General features: G+C 35.7%; 1 protein-coding gene and 1 pseudogene across 8 annotated transcripts in view; one reads left to right on the top strand and one right to left on the bottom strand.

Annotated features, from left to right (window-relative positions):
* Window positions 1–22,494, bottom strand: part of RUNDC3B (RUN domain containing 3B) — a 152,227-nt gene that overhangs the window by 2,494 nt on the left and 127,239 nt on the right. For 2 of the 7 annotated variants that reach the window (XM_082472508.1, XM_082472510.1), the window contains 3 exons: window positions 22,143–22,289; window positions 14,522–14,640; window positions 5–9,704 (listed from right to left, as the gene is read on the bottom strand). In XM_082472508.1, coding sequence (XP_082328634.1) covers window positions 9,520–9,704; window positions 14,522–14,640; window positions 22,143–22,289 — 451 coding nt within the window. In that variant the 3' untranslated portion in view covers window positions 5–9,519. Of the gene's footprint in view, window positions 1–4; window positions 9,705–14,521; window positions 14,641–22,142; window positions 22,290–22,494 lie in introns of those variants that run through there. The other 5 variants (XM_082472509.1, XM_082472511.1, XM_082472513.1 and 2 more) reach the window with 3 other exon arrangements.
* The window catches only part of LOC309665790 (sugar phosphate exchanger 3 pseudogene), a 306,970-nt pseudogene that overhangs the window by 189,146 nt on the left and 95,330 nt on the right, over window positions 1–22,494 (top strand). The window lies entirely within an intron of this gene.

The following is a 22,494-nucleotide window of genomic DNA, read 5'->3' as shown; positions in this document are numbered from 1 at the left end:
AAATTAGGATAAAATAACAAATGTTTAATTTCCCTTGAAGCATAATACCAAAAAGATCCTAAAACCATTAAAACCTTGCATACTCTACAAAATGGTACAAACATATCTAACTATAAAATCAAACACCTATATGTTAACATGTTTGATCTTTCAGTAGTTTCAATGGTACCCTTATAAAACATTACAGAGGGAATATTTGTGCTTCTTGTAAAAGTTCTAGATATGGAAGTTTGAGATGTTTTGGAACAAGAAAGTTGACCTTTTTTTGGAGAATATGATCATACTCAATTAGTAAAGAATAACAAAAAATAAAGTAACAATACCAGTGTCCAGGCCACAGGAATACCAGGAAATCCGTATGCAGGTAACGTAATATAGCAGAAGCAGAATTGCTTCAATTCAGTTGGAGGGCTTGATCTGGGAAGTCTTTATTCACTTACTGAATAAACATTTATTCAGCACCTACTCTGCATCAGGAGTACTGTTACACAGTGCTGGACTTCAGTAGGCCCATGAAGGCGGAATGGCAGATCTGTTTCCACAGCCGGGGAAAACAAGTTCTTTCCAGAGCTGAGTAAGTTTCAACCCACAGTGCAAATACTAGCGATAAGTGGCTGGTTTGAGGCTGTGAAAGGCTAATAAGGTCTTTGAAAACTAGCGGTTTTCCAAAGAAGATGGAAAGCTTAGGTTTTACTCACGTGGTTATAGAAGTATAAACTGAACCAGATATCAGATATTTCTGAATATTATACATTGTTTCAAACAGTCCCTCTGCACCGTTCTCATAGTTGTCGTATTAATACTTTAACCCACCTTGTCATACTGTATGATAACTGTGGGGCGCTCTCCTTTATTAAACTATAGGCTCTGAGAAAGGACATGGAATTTGTTGTGTTCATTATTATATTCCCAGTGCTAGCACACAGTAGACACTCATTAAATAATTATGTAATTAATGATAATTCAGTAAGAACTGCACTGGGACACGAAAGAACTCCTGTGTTCTTTACAGCTATGTGACCTGGGGAAAGGCATCTTCTCTGAGCCTATTCTTTGTAAAATAAGAACAGGTACCAAAAGATGACAACGTTAACTTCATAGTTTTGCTGACTAAAAAATACAGGAAAATACAACGGTGTTAGGAAAAGATATGGAAGAGTAATTGTCACATTCAGGTTTCAAATGTTTTATCATCTTATGTCAGGATCAAAAGATATAGATGTTTCAAGAACCCTTTTAATGTCTAAGCTTAGAGACCTATTTCAGGCCAAAATGAGCTCTAGAGTTCTTGCTAAATGCTCCAGGAACGCAACTGCTTTGGATAGTCTCTCCCAAATTTCTAATTAATTATTGACCTGTAATGTTTTAAAGAGATTTACTACTAATTACATATACATATGTATGTATATATAACTATTTTCTTTATTGTAAATATATATGTCACATACAATTTACCATTTTAGTCATTTTAAGTGTACAATTCAATGGCATTAATTACATTCATAGTATTGTGCAACCATCACCAACCACTATTTCCAAAAATTTTCACCAGCCCAAACAAAAAATCCTTACCCTCTTTAAACAGTAACTCTACATTCTCCCCTTCCCCTCAGTCTCTGGAAACCTCTAATCTACTTTGTCTATAAATTTGCCCATCCTAGATTTATTCTTATAAGTGGAATCATACAGCATTTGCCCTTTTGTGTCTGGCTCATTTCACTTAGCATAATGTTTTTTAAGGTTCATCCGTGTTGTATGTATCAGAACTTCATCCCTTTTCTATGGCTGAGTAATATTCCATTGTATGTATGTACTACATTTTGTTTCTCCATTCATCTGTATGGACATTTGGGTTGTTTCCACCTTTTGACTACTGGAAATAATGCTGATGTAAACACTGGCACACAAGTATCTGTTTGAATCCTGTTTTCAGTTCTTTGAGAGTATATACTTAGGTTACACATATTTTTAAAATATAAAGATTATAACACAGTAATTGCAAAAGACTAAATCTAAATGTCTAACATAGTTACACAGTGGAGTAATATGCAGCTGTAGAAGAGAACGAGAAAGATCTCTATGTACTGCTGTGTTGTGATTTCCAGGATATACTATTTAGTGGAAAAAGCAAAGTGCGAAATAGTGCATAGTATGTTACCTTTTATCTTAAAAAGGAATATGAATTTATTTGAATTTGCATATGTTTTAAAGATCAACAGAAAGATAATCTAAAAATAAAAATGGTTACTTACGAAAGTAGAAGTGAACAGAGTTGAGGTGAAGTTTAAGCATAGTACTTTGACTCTGGGATATATTCTCAAGATAAAATAATTAAAAACAAATCTTAAGCTATTTTAACTTACCCTATCTTAGTAATATAGATTCTATTAGCTTGAAATTAAAACATATAATAGGAAAAAGCAAATAAGCAATTATGTTCCTATAAATTAGGAACCAATATTCTCATCATAAGATATAAAAATACAAAATCAAGTACATGGAAACCTTGACTCTTATGTGTGAAGTACAAAATAAGATAAATTTAAGGTACATTTTTCTTTAAAAAAAATTCCTAACTCTCTGGTGAAGAGGGTTAGAAACAATGACCAATTCAATCACAACAGGCACCCCTATGGCCCAGATTATGTTCTCTAACATCATTTTCTAGTGTAAGGAAACAGGACTTCTTGGAGAAATAGCTGATCCTGGGTATGGGCATGAAACATACCAAAGCAACTCAGAACATCTTGTTTTACACAGAGCAAGGAAGCTGTGACAGACTACCAGGATGTCAAAAGGACACAGGGGTCATCTTTTTCATAAGGGTCTCTCAGTGTCCAAAAAGGACAGTGACCTCCTGATGAGACACACTGAAAAAGATAATTATTTATGTTGTATTCTTGCCAAATATGTTTTACCTGAATATGATAGCAATGAACAATCAGAGAAATCTAAATTGTCAGCCATTTAACAAAACAACTGGCTTGGGTGCTTAAAATATATAAATGTCAAGTGAGAGAAAAAGAAAAGTTGGGGGTGCTCTGCTAGATGAAAGGACACCAAAGAGATTGAAAACTAAATGCACTGTGGGATCCCTGACTGGACTGGACCGAAAAAAAAAAACCTAGGATATTACTGGAAAAGTGGAGAAATCATAACATTCAATACTTATCAGGTAATATTGTACTAAGGTTATATTTCCTGAGGTCATAATGGTGTGGCTTTGTAAGAAAACATCCTTATCCCTAGGAGATACATGCTGATGTATTGAGAGATAAAGTGTCATGGTATCTGCAATTTACTTTCAGATGGTTGAGCAAAACAGAAAACACACATACATGAGTAAACGGAGGGAGCATGTGCCCACATGAGCAAGATAAAGCAGTGTGGTAACATGTTAACGATTGGCAAATCTAGGTAAAGCATATATAGGTGTTCATTCTCCTTTTCTTTCACTTTTTCTGTAGGTTTGAAATTACCCAAAACAAAAAGTTGGAGTGGGGAAAGAAGGCAAGGTACATTAAGTCCTCAGCTATGCCTTAAGGAAACAAACCATACAGCAGAGCTGAGTGGCATAGCCAGGAAAGCACGGGGGGATCTACAGATCCCAGCCTTCAAAGACCTACAGCTGACCTCTGAAAATACTGATCCTATGGAGCCTGCAGGGCAGTGTGGCGCCCTCAAGGGACCCAAAAACAAGCTTCATTCCAACACTTCATTTAAAAATAAAAAATTTTAAAAAGGTGCATAAGGATCCAAAATGGTTATGTTCATTGTGACTGCAGCTATGCAACTACGCTTATAAAAGGAAATAAGCAAAGCTGTATTAAGGTAGAGGATGACAGGTGATTATTCCAAAATATTCTTCAATATTGTTGCAATGTCAACAGCAGCTAATGTATACATATATGCATAGACCTAAATGCATGTAAAATTACTACAGTCGATTATAAATAACAAGCATGTTAAAATCTGAGTTAATAGTGATATTTTAAAAGCAATTTACTGATATGGGGAGGAAAGAACTTGTCAAGGTCAATGAAACTTTCTAGCCCAGACGGCTGGGAGAGTGGTAGTTCCTAGCAGAAATAAGTTAGTCATCAGGAGCAGAAAATGGATTTTTGTTTTATACCAAGAAAGATCAGTTTTGTTTTAAATGTCTTGATATGGAGTCTGGACTATACAAGTCTTCAGATGGTACTAATACAAACATTATTAAATTAGAAGTCATTCATTCAGCCCAATTTACTGGGTATTCTCTATGTGTCCTCTATCCTGAAGTGATAAAACCCACTTCCTGCCCGTAGGGAACTTAGTATATAATAGAAATAAACACAAACAGAAAATTATAATCAAATGCAGTAAGTATAAGAATAATAAGTAAAGGGCATTATGGAAGCTCAAAGGACAAGTGTCCAAACCAAATCAGAAGGTATGGGTTGGGGGGTAATTAGGGAAGTTTCAGGGAAAAAGTGACCATTAAACTGAACCCTAGTGGACGTTCATGCCCAAGGAGGCAAAAATCAGACAAGGCTCTGCAGAGGAACAGCATGAACAAAGGCAGAGAGGGAAGAATCAGCACCCAAGGTACAGGGAGCTACAAGCAAGAAATGAGACTAGAAAAATAGACAAAGGCCACAGAAGACTTGAGAGTTGATGTTAAGGAGCCTGGAAAGGATCTTGTTGTAATCATAACAATACATCTGTGTTGTGACTTGAAATCAAGTCTTCAAATTCAGAGACGACATTCTTAATCGTACTCTTAGACGGAAGTGAGCCACTGAAGACTTTTACATAAGGGAATTCCATGCTTAGTTTGTATTTTAAATACTTGAGGACTCTGTGAAACATGACTTTGAGGGAAATAAAATGGATATAGTGAAACCAGTAAGAAGGCTATGGCAGCTACCTGAACCATGTTAGCAGTAGAAGGGACACAAAGAATGGAACACGTGTAGAGATCTTCAGAAAGTTAAACTGGTAGGAGTTGGTGAAGGCAAAATGTTAGGTGGGAGGAACCATGAATGATTCAGTAGATTATGAGAACTGATAAGTGAATGGTGAGATCATCAACATTATAATAAGGAAGAGGAGTTTGGAGTAGGGAGGAAAGGAGTCAATGAAGAAATGAAGAGGAAGTAAATACATATCCTAATTTTAAGGAATGCCTAAAGAGATTACTTAGCCACTATCATATACCCATAAATATAGAGAAAATGTTACATTAAACTGTGGTGCAAGGACGACGTTACCTTTTTGAGATCAACAGTCAAGAAAATGGGTGGTCATCATTTTATGCAATAGAATTTCAAAATATTGGAACCAATGTGTGTTGTGGTTGTAGCTAGCCAAGAGGGAGCTGTGACATAGTTGTTTTTGCATGAACGTACATGAACTTGGTCACAGGTATTCGTACTGTTATCACTTTGAGTTACTTGTTTATATGTCGCTTAAAACGCCTTCAAAAACATTGTAGTATAATTTGCCCTTAAAATTAAGTTTGTTCATAGAAAAGCATGAAAACAGACAGCAGGATATAAGTTTCATATTAGTAAAACAAATACTCATTACAGGAATCAGTGCAATTCATAATTTCTTGTAAAACAGCATAAAAGTGCTTGTGAAAAGAAGAGATCTGTAATAAAGAGAAAAACCAGGGAAGATGATGAAGCTTCGTGACATACGCAAAAGAACTGCTCATTCATGTGCCAGGCATGTAACTGAAGGCAGAAGAAACCCCTCAGAATAGATAAAAAATTTTGAAGCATAGGCAATTGATGTGACTGATTCATGAATCATGCAGGATATCTATTAAGATGTCAAACATCAGTTTATCATGGAATTCCTATGGTCTTTGAAGAGACACTATTTAACTTTCAGAAGCATCTGATCTAACTGAGGAAGAAAATGAAACTGAGGCAAATAGGAAAGTGTCTGCATTAAAAATGTGCAGGATACTTGTTGATAATTTGAAAGAAAATCCCTACAGCAGTGGAGTACTATGTTAAGAAGCGGTTCACTGTTGGAACAGAGGATGATACTGTGAGGAAAGTATAGCTACTGACAATTTGGATTAAGAAATGGTTCAGAAGAGATGGACTCTGAACATGAAGAAGTTCTTGACAACTGAATTCACTTTTATTTTCCCTTTTATAGATACAGAGGAGTGAAATTAATTTTTAAAACCTATGCTTAAAGTCTAAAAGAAGCAATGGACAATCAGAAAATAAAATCAAGAAACATTTCCATTTACAATAGCACCTAAGAGAATAAAATAAAATACTTAGGAATAAATTTAACCAGAAGTATGCAAGAGTTGTACACTGACAACTACCAAATAGTGTTGAAAGAAACTCGAGGTCAAAATAAATGGAAAAACATCCCTTATTTCTATGGATTGGAAGACAATATTGTTAAGATGGTAATGTTTCCCAAATTGATCTAAAAATTTAATGTAATCCCCATCAAAATTCTAACTGCCTTTTTTTCAGAAATGACAAGTTGATTCTCAAATCATATGGAAAGGCAAAGGACCCCAAATACCTGAAACAATCTTGGAAAAGAACAAATTTGTAGGACTCACATGTCCTGATTTCAAAACTTACTACAAAGCTACAGTAATTAAGACAGTGTGGTATGGAGCAAGATTAATGTGGCACTGTCACAGACACACAGACCAAGAGAATAGAAATGAGAATCCAGAAATAAACCCATACATGTAGGGGTAATGGATTTCAACAAGAGTTCTAGGACCATTCAGTGAGGGAAAGAATAGTCTTTTCAACAAATGGTCCAGGGACAACTTAATATCCACATACAAAAGAATGAAATTGGAACCTCAGTTCACACCATATACAAAAAATTAACTCAAAATGGATCACAGGCCTAAATGTAAGGCCTAAAACTATAAAACTCTTAAAAGGAAACATAGGTATAAACCTGTATGACCTTAGATTAGGCAACAGTTTCTTAGATGTGACACCAAAAGCACAAGCAACCAAAAGAAAAACTAGATAAATAGGGCTTTGACAAAACTTAAAACTTTGTGAGTCAAAGAACACTAGCAAGAAAGTGAAAACACATGCCTCAGAATGGGAGAAAATATTTGCAATTCGTGTATCTGATAAAGGTCTACCATCTAGAATATACACAAAGAACTATCACAACTCAACAATAAAAAGACAAACAATGCAATCTTCAAATGGTCAAAGGATCTGAGTAGACATTTCTCTGAAGGTGATATACAAATGGCCAATAAGCCCATGAAAAGATGTTCAACATTATTATTCATTAGGGCAATGCAAATCAAAACCATGGAATTCCACTTCACACCTACCAGGATGGCTATATTAAAAGACAAACAATAATAAGTGTTGCTGTGGGTATAGAGAAACAAACCCTAATTGCTGGTGGGATTATAAAATGGTACGTACCATTACTTCAAAAAACAGTTTGGCAGTTCCTCAAAAGGTTAAACATATGATCCAGCCAATTCGGTTCCTAGTTATATACCCAAGAGAAATAAAACTATAGTTCACACAAAAACTTGTATATGAATGTTCATAGCAGCAGTATTCATTAAAGCCCAAAAGTGGAAACAATCCAAATGTCCAGCTGATGAATGGACAAATTGTGGTATATCCATGCAATGGAATGTTATCTGGCCGTAAAAGGAAATGAAGCACTGATAAATGCTGCAACATGGAAGAACTGTGAAAATACTATGCTAAGTCAAAGAAGCCAGACCAAAAAAAAAAGCTATACATTGTATGATTTCATTTTATGAAATGTCCAGAATAGACAAATCCAAAGAGACAGAAAGTAGATTAGTAGTTACCCAAGGGGAGGGGAAGGGAGGAATTGGGACTGAATGCTAATAGGTACAACAGGGTTTCTTTACTGGCAATGTTCTGGAATTAGACAGTGGTGATGGACACACAACACTGTGAATATGCTAAACACCACTGAATTGTACACTTTAAACTGGTGAATTTTAAAAAAAATTTTATTTTATAAAATGGTGAATTTTATGTTGTGAGAATTATAATAAAACCGTTTTTTAAAAGTCTAAAAGATCTTTTAAGATAAACAAAAGTGCTACAGGATATGGAGACAATGTGTTATAATTTAATTGTTGGCATATTCCTTCCTCCCCGCCCCCCCCTTCTTTTTTTTTTTTTTTTGGTGGTACATAAAATGAGTGTATCTTAAAACCTAAGGCATCTGATTAGATTTGATGAAATATGGTAGCTGCTAGTAGTTTCTAGCATAATACTTGTCACATAAGAAGGGCTTAATACATGCTTCGTGAGAAAAATGATAACTTCTCACCCTTCCTATCAACAATTATGGTGCATTTTAACTTACAAAATTTTTTGAATTTCTTTTAATAATCAGTAGGAATATAGAATTGCTTTTTGTTTTATACCTTTTTTACTATACCATTCATTAAAATATAGCCTTGAGGAATGTAAGGGACTATATAAAGGCATAAAAGGTTTTTCTGCTTGAACCAAGTTTTAGGGTACAAGGATAAATTTCTTTTTTTCAAGTAGTAAGTATCAAATCTCTATTTCTTAAGACTCGTCATACGGAGATGTTAATAACACTTTTAACTAAAAATGCGTAAAATATGTAAAAGTAACAATCATTTACAGTTCTAGCATTAAATTAACCACTTCGAACAATACATGTGATGTATTTGACTTCCAGTGTTTGTTTTTAGAAGGGAAAACACATCTATTATGTTTGTAAAAATGACATGTTCATTATAAAAATTTAATCAGTGCAGCAAAGCACAAAAGAAATTTTAATTAATTTACCATCCAGCTTACATTCAAACAGAAAAGTAGGTATACATAATATAAAATTGGGATGATGTCATGAATGTCTTTTAATTTAAAAGTTTCATTTTATTTTTACTGGAATGCAATATAAAAAAAGGCCAGGAAAAGAAATGCTGAACTTCCAATAAAATTTTTTTCCTCAAGAGTTAATATTTTTTGAAAGAGTAACCTATGTTGCGAGAGCATGAAAAAATGTAGTTTTACCCATCAAGTTTGAGTGTATCAGTTTTAGAATTATCTATTGAACTCTTAAAACTCAACAGTTAAAAAAAAAGTAATTCAACTAGAGAACAGGTTAAAGACACGAAGATATATTTCACCAGACGATACAGATGGCAAATAAACACGTGAAAAGATGATGAACATCATCTGACATCAGGGAAATGCAAATTAAAACCATGGTGAAATATTACTGCATACCTATCACAATGGTTAAAATAAAAAATTGTGACAACACCTAAAGATGGCAAGGATGTGGAGAAACTGAATCACTCATATATTGCTGGTGGGAATGCAAAATGGTATAGTCACTCTGAAAAATATTTTGGCAGGTTCTTAAAAACCTAAACATGCAACTACCACACAACCTAGCAACAGTACTCCTAGGTATTTATCCCAGAGAAATGAAGACTTAAGTTCACACAAAAACCTATAAACAAATGTTCATAGCAGCTTAGTCCCTTTGGGCTGCTATAACAGAAATATCATAAATTGGGGGGCTTATAAACAATAGAAATTTACTTCTCACGGTTCTGGAGACTGGGAAATCCAAGATCAAGGTGCTTGCAGATTCACTGTCTGGTGATGGTCCATTTCCTGGTTCACAGACAGCAGTCTTCTCACTGTGTCCTAACATGGCTGAAGGGGTAAAGGAGCTCTCTGGGGCCTCTTTTTAAGGGCACTAATCCCATTCATGATGCCTCCACCCTCATACCTAATCACCACCCAAAGCCCACATTCTAATACTATCATACTAGAGATTTGATTTCAACATATGATCTAGGGGGACACAAACATTCAGTCAATAGTTGCAGCTTTACAGCCCTCAAATGTAAACCAACCCAAATGTTCCTCAGTGACTGGTTCAGAAACAAAACAAAAATGATATAGTACATCCATACCATGGAATATTCTTAGCAATAAAAAAGGAATGAATATACACATAACAACTTGGAACGATCTCAGGGGAATTATGCTGAGTAAAAAAATCCAATCCAAACAGTCCATATACTATCTGACTTATTCAGCATTCTTCGTAATTTCATTATATAATATTCTTCATAATTTCGTGACAGAATTACAGTAATAGGAAACAGATTAGTGCTTGCCATGGGTTAGGGAAGGGGCAGAGATAGGGCAAGGCTGGGAAGGAGGTGGGTATGGTTATAAAAAGGCAGCCCAAGGTATCCTTGTAGTGATGGAACTGTCCATGTCTTGACTATGGTGGGGTATATACATGGACCTACACATGTGGTAAAACTACACAGAACTAAAAATATACACACTACTGAGTACATGTAAATCTGTGTGAAATCAGTGGATTGTACTGTCAGTTCCATGGATGTGATACTGTTCTACAGTTTTGTAAGATGTTGCCCCTGAGGCAAACTGGGTGAAGGGTACATGGATCTCTCTGTATTATTTATTAAAACTGCATGTGAATCTATAATTATCTCAAAATAAAAAGTTAAATTTTAAAAAGGAGGTAGCTAGAGAAATTCCTTAAAGTGATAATCGGGGAAAAGTACAGAATGTGAACAAATACTAAGTGGGCAGAATAACCTTGTGCGTACATAGTTGTACTACTTAAGTATATATCTTCAAGGTAAATTTCTAGAGGACTTCCCTGGTGGTTCAGTGGTTAAGAATCCACCTGCCAATGTAGGGGGCACAGGTTCGATCCCTGGTCCGGGAAGATCCCACATGCCGCGGAGCAACTAAGCCCGTGCGCCACAACTACTGAGCCCGCGCACCACAACTACTGAAGCCCGTGCGCCTAGAGCCCGTGCTCCCCAGCAAGAGAAGCCACCGCAATGAGAAGCCCGAGCACCGCAACGAAGAGTAGCCCCCGCTCAATGCAACTGGAAAGAGCGCGCGACAGCAACGAAGACCCAACGCAGCAAAAAAAAAAAAGTGGTGAGAGTGGGCATCCTTGCCTTGTTCCTGATCTTAGAGGACATGCTTTCAGCTTTTCACCCTGAGTATGATGTTAGCTGCGGGTTTGTCATATATGGCCTTTATTATGTTGAGGTATGTTACCACTATGCCTGCTTTCTGGAGAGTTTTTGTTATAAATGGATATTGAATTTTATTTAAAAAATTCTTCTGTATCTATTGAGATTATCGTATGGTTTTTATTCTTCATTTTGTTAACGTGGTGTATCATATTGATTGATTTGTGGATACTGAAAAATCCTTGCTTCCCTGGGATAAATCCAACTTGATCATGGTGTATGATCCTTTTAATGGATTGTTGGATTTGGTTTGCTAGTATTTTGTTGAGGATTTTTGCAACTATGTTCATCAGGGATATGGGCCTGTAATTTTCCTTTTTTGTGATATCTTTGTCTGGTTTTGGTAGCAGGATGATGCTGGCCTCATAGAATAAGTTCAAAAGTGTTCCTTCCTCTGCAGTTTTCTGGAATAGTTTCAGAAGGATAGGTGTTAACTCTTCTCTAAATGTTTGGTACAACTCACCTGTGAATCCATCTGGTCCTGGACTTTTGTTTGTTGGGAGTTTTTAAATTACTGATTCAGTTTCATTACTGGTAATTCATCTATTTTCTATTTCTTCCTGGTTCAGTCTTGGCAGATTGTACATTTAGGAATTTGTCCATTTTTTCTTGGTCATCCGTTTTACTGGCATACAGTTGTTCATAGTAATCTATTATGGTCCTTTGTATTTCTGTGATGTCAGTTGTAACTTCTTTTTCAGTTCTGATTTTTACTGATTTGGGCCTCTTCCTTTTTTTCTTGATGAGTCTGGCTGAAGGTGTATCAGTTTTGTTTATCTTTTTGAAGAACCAGCTTGAATTCTTAAAGCCAGTACTTTATATATATATATATGTATATATACTTTATTTTTTAGGGTAGTTAGGTTCACAAAGAAACTGAGCATGACGGTACAGAGAGCTTTCATATACCTCTTACCCCCGCACATGCATAGTCTCCCCTGTTATTAACACCCCCACTAGAGTGTACATTTGTTACAATGGATGAACCTACATGAACACAAAATTATCACCCAGAATCCCTATTAGGGTTCACTCTTAATGTTGTATGTTCTATGAGCTGTACAAATGTATAATGACATGTATCCCCCAGTTTAGTATCATACAGAGCCATTTCATGGCCCTAAAAATTCTGTATGTTCCACCCATTCATCCCTCCCTCCTCCTCCATACATTTGTTTATTCTAAACAAATTTTATTATTTTTGGCCATGACACGCGGCATGCAGGATCTTAGTTCCCCAACCAGGGATCGAACCTGTGCCCCCTGCAGTGGAAGCGCGGAGTCTAAACCAATGGACTGCCAGGGAAGTCCCACATCTGTTTTTATAGTATAAAAATATTCATTATTAATCTTGTCTTATTGATATTAAAATGCATATAATTAGAAATTAGATTAAAATCCTAAGTAAATGTATTTTTATATGAAAAGTCATCACAAAGAAATCCACTCAGAGTATGGATTAGTTTTTTAAAATATACATATTCTAAATAATGGCAATCAGTTTACTCTCTCCCATTTACATTAGTGCCACTAAGACACTCTAATATGCTATTTTTATTATCCACATAATCAAGAAAAAGATTCATCTGTAGTCAATATACACTATTTACTAAGCTAGTAAAACAGATTAAGGCCCTTTGAGAACATTTCAACAACCATCTTAAAGGAAGCAGAATTCATCTTATCACAATTTTCCCATTGCCTGAGACTTCTGGTTAACTGAATTTTTACTTTATACTACCTGTAACTTGTTCCTCATATTCTATGATAGTTATTCCTTATATACCTATTCCATCAACAAATATTTAACGGTTGTCTATTATGTGTCAGACTCTAATAATATGCTGGCGAAAATATGGATAAGATACCCTACCCTCATGAAGCTTCTATTTTAGTGGAGAGTTATAGACAAGACTCATAATATAATGTATGGCAATATGGTAAGGTGCCTGGGATGGGGTGGACATTGACATGGGTGGTTAATTAAGGTGTGGGGGCCAATGAAAACTACTTTAAAGAGTTGATATTTGTACAGAGACCTGATAAAGAAGTTACCATGCAAAGACCTTAAAAAGTAGTTTCAGGGCAGTGGGAAAAGCAAGTGTAAAGATAGCTGAGGCAGAAACCAGCTTGGAAGAAGGGTTTGGAGGTCAGTTTGCTGTGGTGTAGAGAACAAACAAAAGGATGGTATGATATGAGGCAGAAGCTGGTAAGGACAAGATTATGATGGAAGCCATCCAAGATAAGCAGTTTGGATTTTATTCTGATTGTCACTGAGAGCGACTGGAGAATTTTAAGGGGGGCGTACAGTAGATTCTGATTTATGTTTTCAAAGATCACTGTTCACTACATGGAGAATGGACTGAGGAGGCAGGAATGAGAGACGAAAGCAGTCCCTCCCAGAGGCTTGATCCAGGTGGCCCAGACTAGAGTTGTAGTAATGGAGATGATGAATCAATGTATACAGCATGTGTTGTATGGGAGGCTGACAGGACTTGCTAATAAACTGACTTGCAGTTATAAGGGGAAAGAGTAGTGTCTAAGATAATGCCTATGGTGGTCATTTATTGCAATGAAGAAGACAGAGAAGAAAAGGAGGCATAGAGGAATACAGGTTCCTCTGAGGTAAGGAACTGTCTGTCTTTCCCTAGCCCTCACACACACCAGCAGGTGTGCAACTGGGAAGAAGGAGAGGTAAAATATGTGAGCATCAGATCATATCAGCACCAGTTGTCCAATCCAAAGTGCTAGAGTAACAGATCTAGCCTATACTGGGGGAGAGGGGGGGACGGGAAGAAAAGATTTTGAACCAGCTATTTTATTGAAGTTTAAAAATGAATAGACTGTGTGTTAGAAACTGAAATGTGATCATATAATTGAAAGTGGCCTGAAAACTTATGAAATTGGATCAATATGTTGTTCTGGAAGATGCAACCCAATGGAAAGAGGGGTGGTTAGAACACAGCTGAAAGCAGTAACAGGAAAAAAAACTCTTTTATGTTTGTTCCCCAAGTTTTTCAGAATACTCAGAAAATGAAGTACCAGAAGTGACTCAAGAATGAGGAAATGATCAGTTGGATCAAAAGCTGCTGAGACGTTTAAAAGAATGAAGACAGAGGACCGATGTCAGCACTACTGCAGTGGTTGATCACCTTGATAAAAGTCATTTTAATAAGTGGTAGAGACACAAAAGCCCAACTGGAGTGGGTAAAAAATACTGGAAGTGAGGAAATAAAGGTAACAATTACAGAATATCTTTCGAGAAGGTTAGCTACAAACACATGAGAAAAAAACAAGACCAGACTATTTTTCATCATAATGGCAGCTTAATTCCTAGCATGCTTCACAGAAATGTCACTATTATTCTTTAGCAATCCTCTGCAACCAAAATATGTATAGTTCAGGAAAAAGTAATTTTCAAATAGATATTTTTTTTCTTACCTTCACTGATTAAATTTAATGTGTCTTGTTTTCCATCTCCTTGTGACTGACCTGGATCCAATGAAGTCTGAGAAAGGCTAACTTCAGCTGACAACTGGTCAAGACTTTGACAACTTTTTCTGTAAAACAAGGGTGAAATACTACTTTACCTTCTTCTCACAATAAAGAATTTCTAGAAATATTCTTTAATGGTTTTCTCCAACTTATTGAGTTTCTGGTTAATTTCTCCCCAATTTCCCCCCTAAACTGTCTTTATCATGGCGGCAATAGAATCTCCGTTATCCTTTTCCCTCCACCCTCTTTGGAGGTCTGTTTAATTCACTAAAAAAGGAAAAGAGAAACCACTTGTCAAACAAATTGAATTCCTTACACCAATTTTTGATGATCAAGTTAGCTAAGAAATAGGGACTTCTGGTCATTATCAATTGTCAAAGGTGCAGAAAATCTTACATCTCTCCTAATACAGAAACAAAACTGACATAACTTAGTGATGATTGTGTATCTCCTAAGCACAGTGCCTTGATACCGTTACAGATGGTTATTACATAAAAATAATAACAAATTATTGTTATCAATTCCTGTAACTCAGAAGTTTAAAAAATGTTGGGTAGTAAAATACCCGTTTGTGTTAATACACCATCAAGATAATTAACCTCCTTCCATCATCTATTTATAACTGTGAGCTCATTTTCTAGTAAACAAATTCACTAGAAATAAATTATAATAGATGAAAAATTCAGCTATAAATGGAAAGTTAATAAATATTTATGTTTAAATGTTAATGAATGTTTATGTGCAAATGTTTAAACCTTCCTCATATTTGATTTGTCAACATAAAACCAACTCAAGAGGTATATGCAGCTTTGGTGTTACTGACATTTCAAGTACGTGAATAAAATTCATTTTTATTTCTAAATATAAATGATCCAGGAAAGGGAATACGTTTTTCAGGTTCAAAATTTATTTCCCAAGGTAGCCAAACCCTATCTAATTTCCTAGAAATGTTATATAGTCTATGATAATGTTATAGGAAACATATATCTATTACATAGCTATTCTCTATTCATACACATAAGAGTAGACTTACAAATTTATCAGGTGTATGTATATTAAGGGGGATATATACAGCAGGCATCTATTTGTTTTCTCCTCTAAGAAATGAGGTGAAGGATGAGGTGATGGAATAGCCTTCCCAGCTTACAATGCGAGCAGCATTCTCACTTTATAACATGATTTTTTAAATGTTGAGTATAAAAGTTCTTAATTATAATTTTAAGTAGCAGGAAAGTCTACTGTAGGAAACTTCTGATAATTATAATAGATAACACATATATAAGCTATACAACATGTAAAAAAAAATGATACCCGATATTTATATAGCACTTACCAAATGCTAGGCACTGTTCTACATATATTATATACATTAACTTATTTAATCCTCACGACTACCAGAAGAGGTTGGAATTATTATTATCCCCACTTTACAGCAGAAGAAACTGGGCACAAGAGATGAGATTTGAACTTGGTAGCCTAGTTCTAATTCTATCCCCTTAACTACTATGCTATCTCCTCTCTAGTGTAAGAAGAAAAGATTTGTCTTCCTATTTTATTAGAAACCCTTCTTAAAGAATAGCCTTGTTTGCTGAGATAGACCATGTAAACTATACTATATTTAATCAAATCACTGAAAATTTCACTTGATTTCCAGTAAAATCTTATTTCTTTAGCTATAGCAGAAGTCAGGAACAGAGGAATTTAATAAAGGAAGTTATAAATAAGTTTCTTTTCCAAATTATTTTTCTGTGCCTAATAGGTAGAAGACTTGCTTTTAAAAATGAAGGGCTTAAGATGAGTTTCTGACACTGATATTTCACTATAGGAAACTTGTTAATATTAATATTATTAAATTTAAAAATTTATGCATAGAAGTATTTACAAACAAAATACCCAGAAGCAAAAAAGACTCTGGTGAGTAAGGACTGAGAACTTGACAGCACACATTTACAGACTCTCAAGGACTCACCCACTGAGGGAGGAAAGCATGTGAAAGCATCCTATGATAATGGCAACACAAAATGAGCTTTGTGTGTGACCTACTGAAGTACCTTTTAGAATACCACACTTCTAAACCCAAAGTGATTTAGGGACCTTTCTAGCCTTTAGTGAATAAACTCTGAGTTTATTGGCTTTATTTACTTAACCAAATGTCAATGAATATAAAAATAAAATTTGGTAGACAATGATGTTCTGATGTTCTGAAGCAAAAATAAAAATTCTAAGCCCAAACTAAGCACATTATTCATAAGATATTAACAATAGTACCATACAATATCTTCCTTGCATGAAACTATTTCCCACCACCTGGTAGGAATCTAGTTCAGCTGCTTTCAGTAATGACAAAGAATGGCTTTGGTTTCCTCATTTTTTTACCATATTTCCAATGCGACCGGCAGCTCCATCTGATAAATGTTTTGTTGTCATGGAGCAAACTATCTGCCTATGGGAGTTCTGTCTTTAAAAAGTCATCACTAAGTCCTATCTTAGAATTCTAGACTCACTAAAAACACACTGCAAGATTTAAGTGTAACCCACCAGATACGTCAAACCAGTTAACAGTCTGTTCCTATTTCTCAGAGTATAATTTCTTTTTTTTTAATGTGTTGCTGGGGGTTGATACAGTTTTTAAAATTTTTATTTTATTTATTTTTTTATACAGCAGGTTCTTATTAGTTATCGATTTTATACGTATTAGTGTGTATATGTCAATCCCAATCTCCCAGTTCATCACACCACCACCACCAGCCCCCTTACCCCCCCCTTGGTGTCCATACATTTGTTCTCTACAGCTATGTCTCTGTTTCTCACAGAGTATAATTTTTTAAACGGCAAGAGCTTAATCAAAATAAGAACCCAAGACAGTAAGAGTCATGCATTATGACTATATAGAAGTTTGCAGTTTAATCTATGCCATTACATTGTTAAATATAATTTAAATTAAACTTGTAGGAATTGTCATGAGCACTTGGGACATAATAAAATCCACTGCATTCAATATCTTACTATATAAGCATTTTAAAACCACTCAAATTCAGGACTTCCCTGGTGGTCCAGCGGTTAAGACTCCACGCTTCCACTGCAGGGGGCACGGGTTTGATCCCTGGTCGGGGAACTAAGGTCCCACAAGCCATGCGTCGTGGCAAAAAAATAAAAAATAAAAAAAAAATAAAATAAAATCACTCAAATTCAGACTTATATACATAGAACTGGGTACCAAATAAAGGCAAATTAAAAGGAAACTGAGCAACAGGGCTGAATTCAATTATAAGTAAATTCTTCTACAATCTTATACTTTATATCAATGCAGATGCAATGATATGGATAATCTACATTACTTATTCGCCCATTAGACATACTGAGGTCAATGATAATTCACATTATCTGGTAGTCATTGGGCAACAGAGAGATAGAAGAAGAAACTATCCACATGTAGAAAAGAAAAACAAATACATGTGCACTGTATACACAGAGGCACAGGACTGTGCGTGGAAACAGAAATATACCATTCTTTTTATTCTTGGTTTGATTTTCGTAGAAGTATGTTTAAGGAACAAACTAAGCATTGGCTATAGCAAAACATCTATAAAGTCTTAATTTACTACACAATGGAAGGATGCAAGGGAGCTTGAAAGAGGATATATGTGAGTCAGGTCAATGCAAAACTTATTTGTAAGAGATTTCTACAGCCTCAGTGCTTTAGGGAGTCCTACTCTAAAAAGACTGGAAGGACACACAAGGGAAGGAGAACCTCTAATACACCTGAAGTGATTACATCTGATGCATCGGAGTCATTAAGAAAAGTAGGCCTAAATGATAGATCCTAAAGGGCATATAAAGGCTCATAATTCTTAATAATTTTTGAATGATAGCCAAATTGGGAGACAATGATAAATTTAGAAGACTAAAAAAAGCTTAAGTAGAAAATATAAATATGGTGACAATGAACCTCATCTTTTGGGATGGGGATGATGGGTTAGGCAATAATCTAACAAGGCTATATAACGGATAATCTAACAAGATTATATAACAAATATCTAACAAGCTCATGTGACCTAGACTTTACATAAAAAGATACATATTAAAACAGAACTTATTAGAGACAAAAAAGAATCAATTGCTCTATGTGTGTTTGGGAGTGTGCTTTACATATTTATTTATTGTTGAGCTTTTACAGTGAGCCTATAATGTTATAATATCAAACATGATATTCCTATGTTTGAAATAAAGGAAAAGATATAATAAAATCCATCATAACTAATCTTGCCAGGTCTAAATAATCAAGAAATAAACTGGAGATGATATTTTTAAAGTTTTATAAACAGTATAGTAAATGGAAATAAATTTAAGATCTATTGTGAAAGGGATCCTTCCATGACCAGGGGACCATAGCCAAGTTATCTGGCTCATTTTAAGAAATGTCAACAAATCCATGAAATTCATTAAATCAAACAGTGCACTCTCTTTCTTCTCAAAGCCAACTGGGCGAATAAATTTCCAGAGCCCCCAGAGAAATAACTATAGACATCCCATATTCTTAGCAGAAAATTATAATGACTCATTACAGGGCCAGTTTCTTTCTCCATATTATCAAGAGAGCTAGTACTCCTTATTAAAGAGGCTTTGGCTACCTCCTCCATAATGTGCAGTCTCTCATAAACATGTGTTGGACTTATTTAAGATATTGGTCAAATAAAGAGAATTAGTTATCAAGTCAGTTCGAGAGCTCTGGCTTATATTATAAATTTGAAGAGAGCAAAAACTGGATCCTGATGAAAAGCTATGATTTGTTTCAAACATGATATATACAGCACTACTCTGTTCTGAAAATCCAAAGTCTCCATTTTTACATGAAAAAGTTGGTATTACGTATTTTGAACAATTGGGGATTTGCTGGTCATTTTAATTTTGTATAGGGTTTTACAAGCTCTCTAAGAAAGTAGAGCTTGGGATGTAGGGTGAGTGTATATTCTCCAAACATGAAAGATACAAGGTTATGTGAGAGTAAACAAAAAAGATTATATAGGCTATAAATAAATAAAGATTTACCAGGAAATGATTAGGTGCCAGGCAATTTATTACCTCATATGATTCTTACAATTCTGTTTAAATAGGCATTACCCTCCAGTATTACATGTGCAGAAACAGAAGGTAAGACGAGGAAGTGAGACTACCCTGGTGGCGCAGTGGTTAAGAATCGCCTGCCAATGCAGGGGACACGGGTTCGAGCCCTGGAGTCCAGGTTCGAGTTCAGGAAGATCCCACATGCCGCGGAGCAGCTAAGCCCGTGCGCCACAACTACTGAGCCTGCGCTCTAGAGCCCGCGAGCCAAAACTATGGAGCCCACGTGCCACAACTACTGAAGCCCGTGCACCTAGAGCCCGTGCCCCGCAACAAGAGAAGCCACCGCAATGAGAAGCCCGCACACCGCAACGAAGAGTAGCCCCTGCTCACTGCAACTAGAGAAAGCCCGCGCGCAGCAAAGAAGACCCAACGCAGTCAAAAATAAATAAATAAATTTATTAAGAAAAAAAAAGAGAGAGGAAGTGATGCTTAGTGTTACACAGCAAGGAAGCAGCAGAGACACTTTTAAGTCCTGACTTTAAACTGTAGGTCCAGGGATCTCAGAACTACCCCCTCGTGCGTACTTTTTGTTCAGGGATATCAGTTTGGCAATAGGGCCACAGAAAAGCAATACCAACATCTGAGGCCAGGCTAGATTAAAGGATGATGCTGGGAAGGAAAGGGTGCCCCTTCTTAAACTAAGGAAGCAACTGAGTCAAGAGGTATAAAATCTAGATCCATTCTAAACACACAAACAGGCAGTTTCACTGCATTCTTTTCTGAGACTGCAATAACTTTTGTTGCTGCTACAATATTTTGTAAAAAAGTCACTATTACTGCATGCAAAGGTAATCTGGAAATAAATCTTCCACTTAGATGTCCTTATTGGTTCCTCAATAGGTAGCTCTATGGGCAGGCAGTGGTACATACATGTCTTTTGGCTAAAATATTTTACCTCCCACTGTCTAAAGTGACCATGTAGGTATTGCAATAAAAAGGCATAGTTATTAGTCTTTTAACTTGTCAGGATATAATATTATAATATTTTTGCAGTGAAAAAAGCTGGAGTATCATATGTTATACATAGATAAGTCTACCAAGTATTGCTATAAATTCAGTTTTTCAATTATAAATCAGAAATACAAATAAACTAATATTCTTCCATTCATTCAATATGTCACAGAAAGATAAAATTATATACTAGCATAATGAGATATATTCCAGTTATTTATGACTTTCTTAAGGATGTAAGGGGAATTCAGTTCCAATCCATGAAAGGCCCAGTCAACACCTTGAATCATACTAAGTGTGGTGCAGGAGATGCTGAAGAGAGTTCTGTCCATTCATTCTGTAAATAACTGGCTCATGTTCCCCTACTTATCTCTAACAATCAGTGAAACAAACATGAAAGCCTCTAGCAATTTTTTTTAAACAATGAAAGGGAAAATTTGAGTTCTACCTCTGATTAATGAAAAAAAATCACACAGTAAAGCAGGCAGAAATTATGTCTATGCTAAAACATTCCTTGTAGAAACAGTCTGGCTACTAATTACCTAGTGAAAGGCACCCTATGAAGCATGGAAAGAAGTGTGTTGCTCTACCAGTGAAATTTAAAGCAAGGGCTCTAAAAGAAAAGCGGAGAGAAAAACAGAGAGAGAAAAAGAGGGAGAAGAGAAGAGAGGGAAGGAGAGGAAGGAGGGACAAAAGAAGAAAGGGAGGAAGGGAAGGGAAAGAACAGAAGGAGTTGTAGGGAGAGCAGGGAAAATAATTAGAAAATTAGCTGAAGACAAATAGGAAAATAAAGATATTGAAAAAAATCATCATGATGGGAAATGGCTAAAAGCCAAAAGAAGGTAATACAAGTTACAAGTTCCAAAATGAAGACTACCTAAAGAAAGAGATCCTAAAATTGTGCTGCTCTCTCAACACTGGGAAACAATGAAGAAACGAAATAGTCCTGAACATTGGGACAAAGAAATAGGAGAAGGATCTTGTGGCCTATAGGTGGAGTGATTATATCTTCAATATCCCCACAGAATTAGATTTACTGAAAATGAACAAAAGTCTTTCAGACCCATCAAGAACAAGTAAATTTCTTTCTACCCTTTCATGAGACGGAATTTTATGCTTTATAACAAGCATGAAAATTAATCCTAACGCAAACACCAAAGCTACAATTAAAAAATAGATGGCTCATAAAATACACGCTCACAGATTTAACTGAAGGACTGCCTTAAGATTAACTAGAGAAGAAGTAGGTAGCTGGTGTAATATCGCATTAGGATTTCTCAAATTTTTTTACTTCTCCAGGGTGCCTTGGCTTCATAACATTACCACAGTCACTGCCTTAATCTAACCTTACTAAGCCACAATAGTCTTAAATCCTACTTTTGCTCTAAGCTAATAACGAATTCAGAAAGAAGAATGAGAAACCAAAGTGGATAGCCATGTGTTTGGTACAACTAAGTTCGTAATTAGTTGGAAAAAAAAGTATCACACTTACTCATACCACTGTTTATTGTGTTTTCGGTAAAGCAACGTATCCAAGGCAACAGCATTGACATCCAGAGCTCCTGGGGAAGGCCACTGGTTGGTGAGATGGGCAGTTAACTCTTGTCTTGATCTTAAATCATTATTCTTTAGCACAGTCCTGTGAATATTAAGATGGTGAGTGCTTTTGTCTTCACTGTTCTGCAATGGCACAGGAACCTAATGGTATCAACTTAGGCCCCCAAATTCACCTTTTTAAAATGGTATGTTAACAGAATGTGAACAGAACTACAGGAAGACTAGTTGGGGCTATGACTGTTTCGTCTCCTGCAATATGTGTTTTTCATTCTTTCTCTACTGGCTAC

Source organism: Balaenoptera physalus, assembly GCF_965194825.1.
Source record: "Balaenoptera physalus genome assembly, chromosome: 8".
NCBI lineage: Eukaryota > Metazoa > Chordata > Mammalia > Artiodactyla > Balaenopteridae > Balaenoptera > Balaenoptera physalus.
This window is presented reverse-complemented; position numbering and strand designations above follow the sequence as displayed.